At 33.6% G+C, this 13,597-nt stretch overlaps 1 protein-coding gene across 1 annotated transcript; it reads left to right on the top strand.

Annotated features, from left to right (window-relative positions):
- Positions 1–272: 272 nt before the first annotated feature.
- On the top strand, positions 273–689 carry LOC149569017 (ethylene-responsive transcription factor ERF011-like). The gene has a single exon (XM_089816819.1). The coding sequence runs from the start codon at positions 273–275 to the stop codon at positions 687–689; it is 417 nt and encodes a 138-aa protein (XP_089672945.1).
- The last annotated feature ends 12,908 nt before the right edge of the window (positions 690–13,597 follow it).

Here is a 13,597-nt window from a genome sequence, read left to right as displayed (position 1 = left end):
GACTTCAAACATAAAATGCCATGCGCCGATCACAACAATACACCGTGGACGGTGCCTATGAATTCTGAAAGACATGGACGCTCATTAGCCGCAAGTTAAACGCGTCAACACAAGTTTTACGTGCCATTACAACATCTGTTTCTTTAACGTGGGATAACCACACGGTACATATAACTGGTCCTTCCAAATTTGATTCAAACAATTTCATAGATCAATAATCTACAGAGTTGTAAACAATTTCATAGATCAATAATCTACAGAGTTGTAAAGTCATGGCAAACTCTGGAGAAGATGCAGAGAAAGAAGTCAGATTTATTGGTGTGAGAAAGAGGAAATGGGGGAAATATGTGGCTGAGATTCGGTCAGGAAAGAGATCACGCATATCTCTGGGCTCATATTACACTGCAGAGGCTGCAGCAAGAGCTTATGACACCGCCCTCTTGTGCCTCCGACGGGCCCAAGCTTCCTCTTTCAATTTCCAGGACTCGAAGTTCAACATGGAGGTGGCGAATGTAGAGAGGAATCCATCGGCGGAGGCCATTCGAACAGCTGCCATTAGGGTTGGCTCTGCCTGCGACGTCGTTCCGGCAAGAGGCTTCCACAATAATAATAACAATCAAATATTTGAAGAAGTTGAGAAAGGGCTACTTATGACGAACGGAATAGAGCGGTTGAGGAGAAAATGGTAGAACAAAAAGAAGTGATGAACGAATCAAGTGTTGTACGATCTGCAGAGCATATATTATCTGACGAAAGTGTTCAGACCACTTTTGATTTTATGACTTAATCAGATCATTTTTGTAATACTCGTTTGTGATCAGCGAAAATATTTTTCATAAGTCGTTTCCTTTGCTTTGTATACTCTAGGTACTATTTTGCCACGTTTTATATACCTATTCATTGACTTACGTTTCGCAAGTCAGAGTTCACGCGGATACATAAAAATAGTAACGAAATTCCGCATAAATAATTCCATGATTTTTGCAGTCTCGGCCGAACAAAGTTGGAACTTTACGTAGTTAGTGTTAGTGAAAAGTTGGATAACATAGAGAGTTGCCTCACATTTCCCACTTATGGCAACTAATTGTGAGCTATTTTTGAGAGATTGGTGTAAGGAACGATTGAATACAGATGGCCCAGATGGCACTATGTATTATCGTTATTATTATTAGTGACTTCTGTTGGCTTACTCACACCATACTCAGATTTACCCTGCTAGCATATTCCATTCATTTTACGTCATCAAACTGCTATTTCAACTCGCTACACTATGTGATGCGAAGGTAGTTTACGTTAATGCGTATATGCTTGTGGGTTGTTTTGCTTTCCCTTGTGTCTTTAGTAAATGAATGTCACAATGACCTTGAGCAATTCATTTATAGTTTTGCTTTTTCATTTTTTCTTTATATGTCTGGATTAGTTTGCCTCGTGTGATTATGGAAATGAGATAAGCATGATAAATCCTTTATATATGCTTACCAAGCTTAAATTTCTTGATTATCTCGATTTAGATATTCATCTGATCAAGTTTCATGGATAGTTTTCAAAATCAGTCAATTCAACCTGGATACACTTATTGATATTTAATTAATTTTCTAATGTTGGTAGAATTTGTACTGAATATAATTTATTTCAAATTATAAATTTTCAATATATTTTAATATATTTTATATGAGATTCATCCTCCTGAAAATCATTCTTCTAATCTATGGTATTCTGTTTCTTCCACTAATATTTGGGACATAGCTGCTTCGTCTTCTGCTTGGGATACTTCAGAATTTTGAATATATGTATTGGATGTATTTCTGAAATATCATTTTGAGTGTTTCTCTTGGCTTTTGTGTTAAGAAAAATATCTCCAATGCTACAGATATATGGGTTCTTGTAGTACTAGTGTACATAGCAATGTTGTAATATGAATCATAATCATTCAAGATTCAACATAGCAACATAGCATATATCACATATTTAATAGTAATATTTATATATCAAGATTCATATAGGAATCCAAATTATCAGTAAATAGGATTTATATCAGTTTTATCAAATATTAATTATATAAATATCATAATGATAAGGATGATTACGATGAGTAGGATCATGCATGATTTGAATCATTATCAATATCAACATGAGTGCAAAGTTGTGTCAAACTGACAATATGGAAAACCTCTAATCATCCCCTAAGCCAAAGTACTCATCACTAGAACTAACTAACTCCTCATGCTCAAGTTCTCCAAAGGAACATCAACCAACACTACATCTCTTTTTGAAGGAAATATCATCCTCATCAATATGAGACAAATCATGCGACTCTACATCCCATTGTTCCACTAGGTTCTCTTTCTACACATGTGTCTTGCGATTTACAATGTGCAAAATAATGTGTACAACAAACTTCTCAGCTCACATAGAGGTAAGTTTGTTCCTCTTAATAGAGTGGATGTATCACCCATGCACTTGATCAGAGGTATTTTTGTAACTCTTGACAGAGTCAGTGAAGCACCCAAACACACAAGTACCAAAGAATCATGGGCCCATGAACCCAACAAGTGTGACAACTGGTGCAATTACACGATGTGACAATGCTTAGGCAATGGTGGAGGTGCTTGGCTGTGCTAGGTACCCATCTTGAGGACATCCCCTCACTTCACTCACGGTGATCTAGACTAGGTGCACATCCTCATGTTACATTGGAATAGAAAGACAAATAGATAGATAGATAGATGGAGAGATAGATCGATAGATAGATAGAATTTTTAAAATAATATTTTGGAAATATGTACATTTCAATATAATTTTTTTATTAAATTATTCAATATTGTGTTATTCTACAATATTTGTCAAGCATTGAAACATGCTTGTCTATACCTAACTTTTTAAATTTATGTCAAAATATTTTTCTAAGTCAAGATGGGTATAATTTTATTTTTGCAAGCATCCATAAATGTAAATGAAGGCTAGAGATATTTTGGATATCCTTTGTGATGTAGTACAAGGCTCAAAAAATCCCTAAAGGAGATGTCCAAGCCCCCAACTAACAAACACATAATAGAAACACAACACAAGATACATATTTGAGAGAAAAGTCAACTTCTTTATTCATAAAACAAAAAATTACATGCAATGTGTCAGGCTGCAAGGAATTCTTAATTATGACCAAATAGAAAGAAAGTAATAGTTCTTCAAAATCCCTCAAGATCCAACCCAAACCCTAGCTAGCCTTGATCTGCAAAACAACAAATATCTATAGGAACCCCAAGACATATATAAACTTGTGCTTGCAAGCCACCAAGTAATCTCCTTATTTCTAAGTACATACTCAACTAATTTCTTTTATTATAATTTATAAATCCACATTCCTTCCTAAATCCCTGCTACTTTCCCTTGAATATCATCCCTAAATACTATCTCAACCCCTCCTTATATACTTCCATGACCATAAGTCAATCTATTACAAAATAGAATCATCTAGAACCTAAATAAACCTAATATGCCTTACTTGTCTTGCAATGATACTTAAATCCACATGAAATAACTAACCAAGAACCCAAATAGCTCCATGCATATCCCATGATTGATCCACATTACAATCATGTGCAACACAAATTAAATGCACCAAGTCAACTGATCCAATCTCTCAAGAACATCACTTAAGGAGCAAAACCTTTGAGTATCAAAAACCACCAAGCATGCATAGTATACACTAAGCATATTGAGAAAGTACATCCACCAAGCCCCCACTAGCATCATTGAGCATAGGTTCCACCAAGAAAATCCCCAATTGAGCATAATAAGAATCACCAAGCGCAAGGTTAGTCACTAAGTTCCTTGAATGAAGCTACAACTAGGAACTACCCAATAATGACCAAGAATCACCTCCTTTCAATCGAGTTCTCCAATTCTAATGTCAAAACTACTCTAGCATACATGATCATGAAATATCCTAGGATGCTCCTACATCAAAAACCCTAGGTCCAAAAAGATGTTCGTAACAACTAGGAGAACATCTTTTGGGATTCAACACATAAAACCTAGACTTGTTCTTTGCGTCCTTATTACTCTACAAATGTTTTCTTGTAATAGAAAACTTATTACTTTATATCTTCACATCATTTCTCATTGTTCCATAGGTCTTTTTTCCACATTGATAACTAACTCCATTAGAATCCTCCAATTCAACTCAATTACCAAAACTTAAGTTCCTTCTATTTCTTTCTACATTGTGTAAAGGAATCAAGGAAATATTCATGCCACCCTTCTCCACAAAAAAACATATTCTTGAGATAATCATGCATTGTCCTACAATAATACTGCCGAGGTCTATCAAGTAATATCTAACAACTACTCATGTCCAAAATATCACACAACACCTAATCAACATACTACCCAATCTTAAAATCATTACTCCATCACCTTAAAATAATGTTCATCTTGCAACCAACCAATCCTATAAGGACAAGTATGTCTCACTTTCTTCAAACCAAGTTTTTGAACCATCTCCTCACCAACTAGGTTATCAATACTACCACTATCCATAATCACTTCTAACATTTACCTTTGAATTTGTAGTGAGTTCAGAACAAACTCCTCTACTGACAAGGTTGCACCTTCTTATTAAGTAACACTCACCAAATCAACATATTCTCCTCCCACTTGGGTTCTATCACTGAGTGGTTAGCCTTATTCACCATAGTAGTTCCTTGGTCGCTATCCTTTTGGGAATATTCAAAATATTTGTGAACTTCACCACCACAATGAAAACAAGGACCCTTAAATTGACCTCTACCCTTTCTTCTCTTCTTCTCAATAGGTTTTGGTTCATCTTTAGAAATTTGTTTATCCTTCATCAAGTGATCTCATTTCTCCTTCCCTTCAAAGCTACCTTGATGTCTTCTCTTCAACTTATCTTCTACCTTCATAAAATACTAATAAGCCTCTTCAACTAGATCAATCTTTAGCATACCAATCTCATCCTAAATATTGAATCTCAAATCATTGATATATCTAGGCACCTTTTCTTTTGATGGTTCTTCATGCCTAGACCAAATTTTTAACATACAAAAATCATTGGTATAATCCTTCATAGACATAGCCTTCTATTGCAAATTCTACAATCTCTTAAACAACTCAAGTTCATAATCAATAGGAATGAACTTAGCCTTTAACTTAGTCACCATTAATCTCCACCTAGTGATTTTAAATTCACCTACTTCTTCTCTATCTCTCTGCAATTCTTTCAACCATAAAGCATCATGTTCTTTCAACTTAGTCTATCCTAACCTCACTCTAATATCCTATAACTCAAAGTAGTCTATCTCACATCATAGAAGTAGACTAGAGTCAAAAAAATACAAAACCCTAATCATGGATCATAACTAGGGATGAAGTATATTATGGAGGAATAATAACTCATCCTCTAAGACATAATTTGAAGGTTTGAACTTCTCGAATGGCAAAAAAATAGATATATTGCGATTGAGTTGGCCTCTACTTGATCAAGTGTATTTAGAACACCAATTTTTAGTTTCTCAATACAAGAGAAAGCCATTTCTATTTCTTAAATGATATTTCTATTGGAATTCTTTAGAATAACAGAGAGGAGGGTTGAATCAGTTATCCAAGGTCTAGATGTACAAATAAAAATTTTCTTTTCTTAGTGAATCCATATCCATAAAAAAATTTCATCATGCATACATCCATTAGATTATGCAATCACTCAACCTTGTAGGTTACTATCAAATCAATTTGTAGAAATGTAAACATGAAACATAACAGATTCAATAACACATTTGACACAATGATTTAACATAGAAACCCAACTTGGGAAAAACAACCAGTAACATGCTACTCATTCTCACTCTTATGAAGTGATGCCTATGAAAGACCAACCATGTTAAAGGTTACAATGCACACTATTAAATGTGACTTGGTTAGAGGATTTCAATGAATCTATTAGGAGTGGCCTTGTTAGAGGACTTCAGATCATTCACTTGGAATGTCACCCTGTTAAAGGATTTACAAATGACTGTGAGGTCAACCTTAATCCAAAGGGCTTACCCTAGATTGATACAATGATTACAAGGTAACAGTAAGGCTTGATCTGATAACAACTTACAACTCTATTTGTAGATTATAGATCTCCATTTTAGTCCTCCATTCTTCTTGGCTTTCACAATCTTTAGCTCTTATAGCTTGTTCACCCATCAAGCATCCATACCCTTAAGCCTTCTTACTTTTCTTGCCAATGTAGTCTCTTCTCTTAGGTCACTAAATGAAACAATAACCTAGACTCCTTGTATTCCTTAGGTTCTTGCACTTGGTAACCCTTGCTTTTGACCGACCATCTCTATAAATAGAGAATTAAGATATTTTGTTGTTCATCCTCCATCATCCATTTTAGGGTTAGGTTAGAGTAGGTATGATTCAATGAATCTACCCCTTATTTCATTTCATTCCCTTCTAGAAACTTCTCTTTCAATTCTCTTTTGAATTCACCTCAAAATGGTTCATCTTGAATTCTATGCCACTAGCTCATCAAAAGTTTACTAGTGCTCAAAATCAACCAAACTTTACTCAACATCAACTATTTCACTTGGCTTACACTAAAATTGACTTTACTCAGCTACAACTGATTTTCTGCTTGACTTGCACTAACTTTTCTTGGCACCTACTTTCCACTCAATCAAACTTGGTAGACTAACTTTGTTTAACTTTTTTTTCTTGAACTTGCTTAGTGTAACCATCCTTTGCAACCATAAGTAGATTAATAATGCACTATGACATCATTGTGTTAGTTGATTCTCCTTTTTCATATCATAACTCAACATCTCCTCTAGGTGCTATTGTTACATCATTTTGATAAATCATCTTCATCAATCAAAAAAGTGATAATACAAATCATATAAGAAGTTATATTAGAAATGAATAGTAGTTTTGACATCAGTGACAAGACAACGATTACCAAATAGTCTCCCTCTTTGGCATTGATGGAAAACCAAACTGATCACCCAAACTAACTATGTTTAAATAGTAAGACCAACAAAATAGAAAAAATAAAATAATTCCTTGTATTGAAATCTCTCCCTCTACCAACAACTTTCATCTTCTAAATAGGTTACAAAATTATGTTATGTTCTGATCAATAGACAATCAACTCATCCTTATGACACCCTCTTGATCACTTCTCATATCACCCTCAACATTATCTCCCTCTTACTAGGTAGATGTAATCAATAGATACACTTTGTCTCTCAGTAGTCATAATTTCTCCCTCACGTTGTGTGTTAGGATTTCTCCCTCTTTGATAATAATCTACATCTCCTTCATAGGATTTCTCCCTTCAATATCTATTAGGTTTATATCCAGTTTCCTTGTATATCTCCCCATTTGACAACATTACCAACGACATGTCAACTTCATATATAGACATGAATATTTTTCAATTTCTCCCTCGATGACCTTGCTTGTGACTAATTTATAGCTCCAACTCTTTGATTACTTTAGTCATCTCCTAAAGCAAGATCCACTACATTAATGTGTAATATATTTCAATCAACTTGTTTGATGCAGGACATGCCTCTTGTTTCTTAGATAGCCTTCGATAGGGATATCACCCCTAGTTTACCTCTTAGATACTCATGAGCATCCTTAGGTAATGCTTTTGTAAAGATATTAGCAATTTGTTCTTTTGTGTTAACATATTCCATCTTCACCTCTTTATCTCGAACTACTTCCCTTAAGTAATGATACTTGATTGCAATGTGCTTAGTTTTTGTATGCATCACAAGATTGTTTGATATATTTATAGCACTTGTATTATCACAAAAAAGTATCACAGGTTCAATGATTTCCTTCTTCATACCTTTGAGTAGCTAGTTGATCCATACAATGTTTGTACAATTTACTACAACAACAACATATTCAACTTCAGTAGAAGATTAAGAAATACAGTTTTGTTTCTTAATAGTTCATGTAACTAGCCTTTTACCTAAGAAAAATGATCCTCCATTGGTGCTCTTTCTATCATCGATATTTCCAACCCAATTAGCATCACTATAGGCTCTCAATTCAAATTTCTCATTTTTCTCATAGTGTAAACCATAGTCTTCTATTCCTTTCAAATATCTCATTATTCTCTTAACTACCACCAAGTGATTCTCCCTAGGATTAGTAGAGAATCTTGCAACTATCCCTACATATAATGTAATATTAGGTCTGTTATGTACTACATATTGTAATTTGCCAATCATAGACTTGTATAATGTTTGATTCACCTTAGTTGAACCATCATTCTTTGATAATTTATATCCTCTCACCAAAGGTGTACTTAATGGCTTAGAATCTACCAATCCAAAAAATTTCAGTATCTTGTTAACATACTTTGACTGAGTGATGTATATACCATATTTTTATCTAATGTACTTGCAAACCCACAAAGAACTCGATCTCTCCAAACATAGACATCTCAAATTCTTGCTTGATTTCATTTGAAAAAATATTACATAAAATATTTCGACCTCCAAATATGATGTCATCAGCAAAAATTTTAGATAACAAAATACCTTTGTCTTTCTCTATCTTCAAGTACAAATTATTGTTATCATTAGTCCCATCAAATCCAATCTTCACAAGATAATTATGATGTCTCTCATACCATGCTCTTGGTGCTTGCTTTAGACCATATAAAGCTTTGTGTAGTCTACATACCATGTTTTTTTCGTTGGCATCAACAAATCCTTCAAGTTGTCCTATATAAATTTCTTCCTCTAATATACCATTAAAAAATGTAGACTTAACATCCATTTGATAAACTTTGAAACCTTTGTATGTAGAATAAGCAAGTAGAGTTCTTACTTCTTCCAATCTAGCAACATGAGCAAATGTTTCTCCATAGCCAACCCCTTCTTCTTGTGCATATCCTTTACAAACTAATATTTCCTTGTTCCTTATAACTTCACCATTTTCATCTAACTTATTTTTGACTTTTGGTCTAGGAACTAGAGTCCATGTCTTATTTTTCTCAATTTGTTCAATCTCTTCTTCCATGGCTTTACTCAAGCCCAAATCTTCTAAGGAATCTTTCACTATTTTGGGCTCTTTCATGCTCAGAAAACATGTATCATTTCTCAACTTGTTCCTTGTCATTGGTCTAACATCTTTATCTCCAATGATTTATGTAGCAGGGTGATTTCTCTTGACATACTTAGACATTCTTGGTTATGCTCTAGCTTCTACATTTGGTCTCTCAACTTCTAAACCACTATGTACCTCTCTGTTAGGTATTTTAGCATCTGTTTCATGTACACTAATCTTAGAATCATAATGTGCCTCAACTTTATTCTATAACTTGGAACTTGAATGTAGCTCAGTTTGTGAATGCAAGTCGACATTCATAGTATTTGACTTAGTAGTCACTGGAACTTTTTGTTGGTTTGCAACTTTATTTACAACATCTTCTTCAATACGCATACCTTCATAAAATTATACAAATGATTTGTTTTCTTCTAGTTTCTTCATAGATTTAGCCTCATATACTTAATTATATTCATCAAATTTCACATTTGCACTTTCCACAACTTTGTTAGTGTTAGTATTTAAACACTTGTAAGTTCTACTTCTTGTGGAATAACCAAGAAATATACCTTCTTTACTTTTCACATCTAGTTTTCCATTTCTAAAATCTTTGAGAATGTAACACTTGCTTCCAAATACCTTAAAATATTTTACATTGGGTGAGTATCCATACCATAGTTCAAAAGATGTTGAATGAGTACCTTTCTTGACTTGTAAATGGTTAAAGGTATAAATAGTTGTACTTATAGGTTCTCTCCATTATTTCAAAGAAACATTATTCTCTATCATGAATGTCCTAGCATAGTCCATTATAGACCTGTTCCTCCTTTCAACAATTCCATTTTGAATGTAATTCTTTTGATTCCTCTGTCATTACAAAACATCTCAAACTTATTTGATGTAAAGTTTTCTCCTATGTCAGATCTCAAACATTTTATACTTTTACCTATTTCCTTTTCAACTCTTGCTAAGTACCACTTAAACATTTGGAAAGCATCATATTTCTATTTTAGAAACATACCAGTCATCATTCTAAAATAATCATAAAAAAGTAGCATAACCTACTTATCTCCTTTTTAGATTTGCACTTCAATTGTTCCACACAAGTCTGTATTCATGAACAAATCTCTAATATTCCTTTAGAGGTACGAGTCTTACTCTTAAAACTTGAATTTTTCATCTTGCCTAATTGGCATTGTTTACACATTATATTGTTAGGATTTTTCAACTTAGGAAAACCTTTGACTCTTCTCATGTTACTGATACTAACTAGGTTATCAAAATTAACATGACATAACTTCTTGTGCCATAGCCACACATCATCAAATTCTACAACTAAACAAATAACATCCTCTATATCAAGGTAGAATAGATTACCCCTAGTTTGATTACCTTTTCCAATCAATTTTCCATTAGTATCATATATCTTACCAATTGTGTTCTCAAACTCAACATTACATTCCAAATTATTTAGTTGTGACACTCTCAACAGATTATAGTTAAGTCCTTCAAAATAGTATGCATTGTCACATAAATTATTTTTTGTGAGTTTGATTAAACCTTTTCCTTTTATTAGAGATGGTGTACATCATTACCAAATCTTACACTATTTCCATCATAATAATTCATGGTAATGAACTTACTTTTATCTCTAGTCATGTCATATGAACACCCATTCTCAATGATCCATCTATCATTCTTGTTCACACAAGACACGAGTGTAGTTACCTTGTTTTCATCAAATTTTTCCTTCATTGCAACATATACCACTTCATCATCATGATCTTCAAATCCATCTTTTGTTTCCTCTTCAACAATGTAGCAAGACTTCTTGCCATTATCTTTGTAGTCTTCATCTCTTTTACTTTTGTAGTTATCACCACCTCTGTAATTATTCTTCTCTAGACATCTAGTAGCAATATGACCAACCTTATTGCAATTGAAACACATGATAGGTAACTTATCTTTAAACTTGCCTTTACCTTTGTCGAATCTCCTTGCTAATAGTGCTTCAAATTAATCTACATCTCCCTCATTTGTATCACTGTCACTGGACTCATATTTTTCCTTTTTCTTCTTCTCCTCATCAAGTTCCTCTAATGACAAATTAGATTTGAAAGTAGATTCCATATTTTCAGGTTTATAATTATCAAAGTTAGATAGCTCAAAAGAGGTGATCCTACCTATTAGACCTTCAAGAATTAGAGTATTCCATGATATACATCTCAATTCTTATATTGCATAAATCTAATAGCATATTTTGCATCAATGTTCTCAAAAAATTTCTTAGTGTTGTATCATCATCTATTGTACCAAGAGCTCATGTTATTACATTAACAAAATCTTTTATTCTTGAGCAATATTAAGCAATATTTTCACATTCTTGCATTCTCATATCATTGAACTTACCTCTGAGACTCTCAACTTTGGCTCTTGGAACATTCTTGTCACCTCCATAGATAGTGTATAGAGCATCTTGCATTTTCTTTGCACTATCAAAAATTTTGATATCATCAAACTTAGCATAGCTTAGGGTAGAGACAATCCCTAACATTTCCTAGTTGTGTTCTTTCTTCTTTTTCAAATCTTCAATAGTTAGGGCTCTAACAGGATTAGTATGCTCAATAATAATAGTAGATTGTGCATGATCTCCTAGACCTTATAGGTGTAGCTTCATTAGACTTTTCCATGCAAGTAATTTATCTTTGGTAAGCTTGGGTACTTCTCTTTTTGACATCTTGATATTTGTGCTTCTAGCACCTTCAAACTAGCCCTCTTAAGTAGATGGCTTTGATAGCAATTTTTGGAATTCTTTAGAATAAATGAGAGAGGGGGGGGGGGGTGAGTTAGTTAGCCAAGGTCCAGATGTATAAGTAAAACTATTCACAACTTAGTGAACCCATATCCATAAAACAATTTCATCATGCATGCATCCATTAGATTATGCAATCACTCAAACTTGTGGGTTACTGTCAAATCAATTTGCAAAAATGTAAACATGAAACATAATAGATTCAATAACATATTTGACACAATAATTTAATGTGGAAACCCAATTTAGGAAAAAACACTAGTATGATGCTACTCATTATCACTCTTCTGAAGTGATGCCTTGTGAAAGGCCTACCCTGTTAAAGGTTAAAATGCACACTATTAAATGTGACTTGGTTAAAGGATTTTGATCACCCTACTAGGAGTGAGCCATGTTAGAGGACTTTAGATCATTCACTTGGAATGTCACTCAGTTTAAAGGATTTACAACTAACTATTAGGCCAACCTTAATCTAAAGGATTTACCCTAGATTGATGCAATGATTAGTAGGTAATAGCAAGAATTGATTTGATAACAACTTACAACTCCATTTTTAGATTATAGATCTCTATTTATTTTAGTCCCCCATTCTGCTTGGCTTTCACACTCTGATAGCTTTTTAATCCTTCAAGCATCCATACTCTTAAGCCTTCTTGCTTTTCTTACCAATATAATCTCTTCTCTTAGGTCACTAAATTAAGCAATACCCTAGACTCCTTGTCTTCCTTAGGTTCTCCCACATGACAACTCGTGCTTCTAACCAACCATCTTTGTAAATGGAAAGTTAAGATATTTTTTCATTCATCCATCATAATCTAATTTAGGGTTAGGTTACATTAGGTAGGATTCAATGAATCTACCCCTTATTTCATTTCATTCCCTTATAGAAACTTCTCCTTCATTTCTCTTTTGAATTTACCTCAAAATGGTTCATCTTGAATTTTACGCCACTGGCTCATCAATCTTATGGTTCACACAATCTAAGAAATCAAAATTGTCAGCTCAAATTTATTGAATTCTTGATCTTTTTCATATTGCTAACACTCAACATTAACTGGCTTCTAATGCTCAGCACATATTGCATTGCTTAGCATGCACTGTAAAATCACTCAGCACAAACTAAAGTTTACTGGTGCTCAACATGAACCAAACTTTACTTGACATCAATTGTTTCACTTGGCTTCCACTAAAATTGACTTTTCTTGGCTTCAACTGATTTTCTGCTCAGCTTGCACTAACTTTTCTCGACACCTACTATCCACTTAGTCAATCTTGGTAGACTAACTTTGTTTAACTTGTTCTTCTAAACTTGGTTAGTGTAACCAACCTTTGCAACCATAAGTAGATTACCAATGCACTATGATATCACTATCTTAGCTGATTCTTGTACTCCTTTTTCATATCATAACTCAACCTTTCCTCTAGGTGCTATTGTTACATCATTTTGATCAAATCCTCTTCATCAATCAAACAAATGATAGTAGTTAAATCATATAAGCAATTGTCTTACCAACAAATAGCCAGTTTGACATCAGTGGCAAAACAATGATTGAAACACATTTATCATACTTGTATCAATTTGTTTTCAACAATTTCACATTTTTAAGGTCCCATATAGATATACAGGTGTTCCGAGATAATATTTTTCTTAGTAAGAGTTTTCATGTATGAGATTTCAGGGACATCACAAATTATCTTCACTATGGAGAC

This window comes from Cupressus sempervirens, chromosome 3 (assembly GCF_028749045.1).
Source record: "Cupressus sempervirens isolate cs-2001-9-10 chromosome 3, ASM2874904v1, whole genome shotgun sequence".
NCBI classification, from domain to species: domain Eukaryota; kingdom Viridiplantae; phylum Streptophyta; class Pinopsida; order Cupressales; family Cupressaceae; genus Cupressus; species Cupressus sempervirens.
Note: the sequence above shows the minus strand (reverse complement) of the source record. Positions and strands in the feature narration are given on the sequence as shown.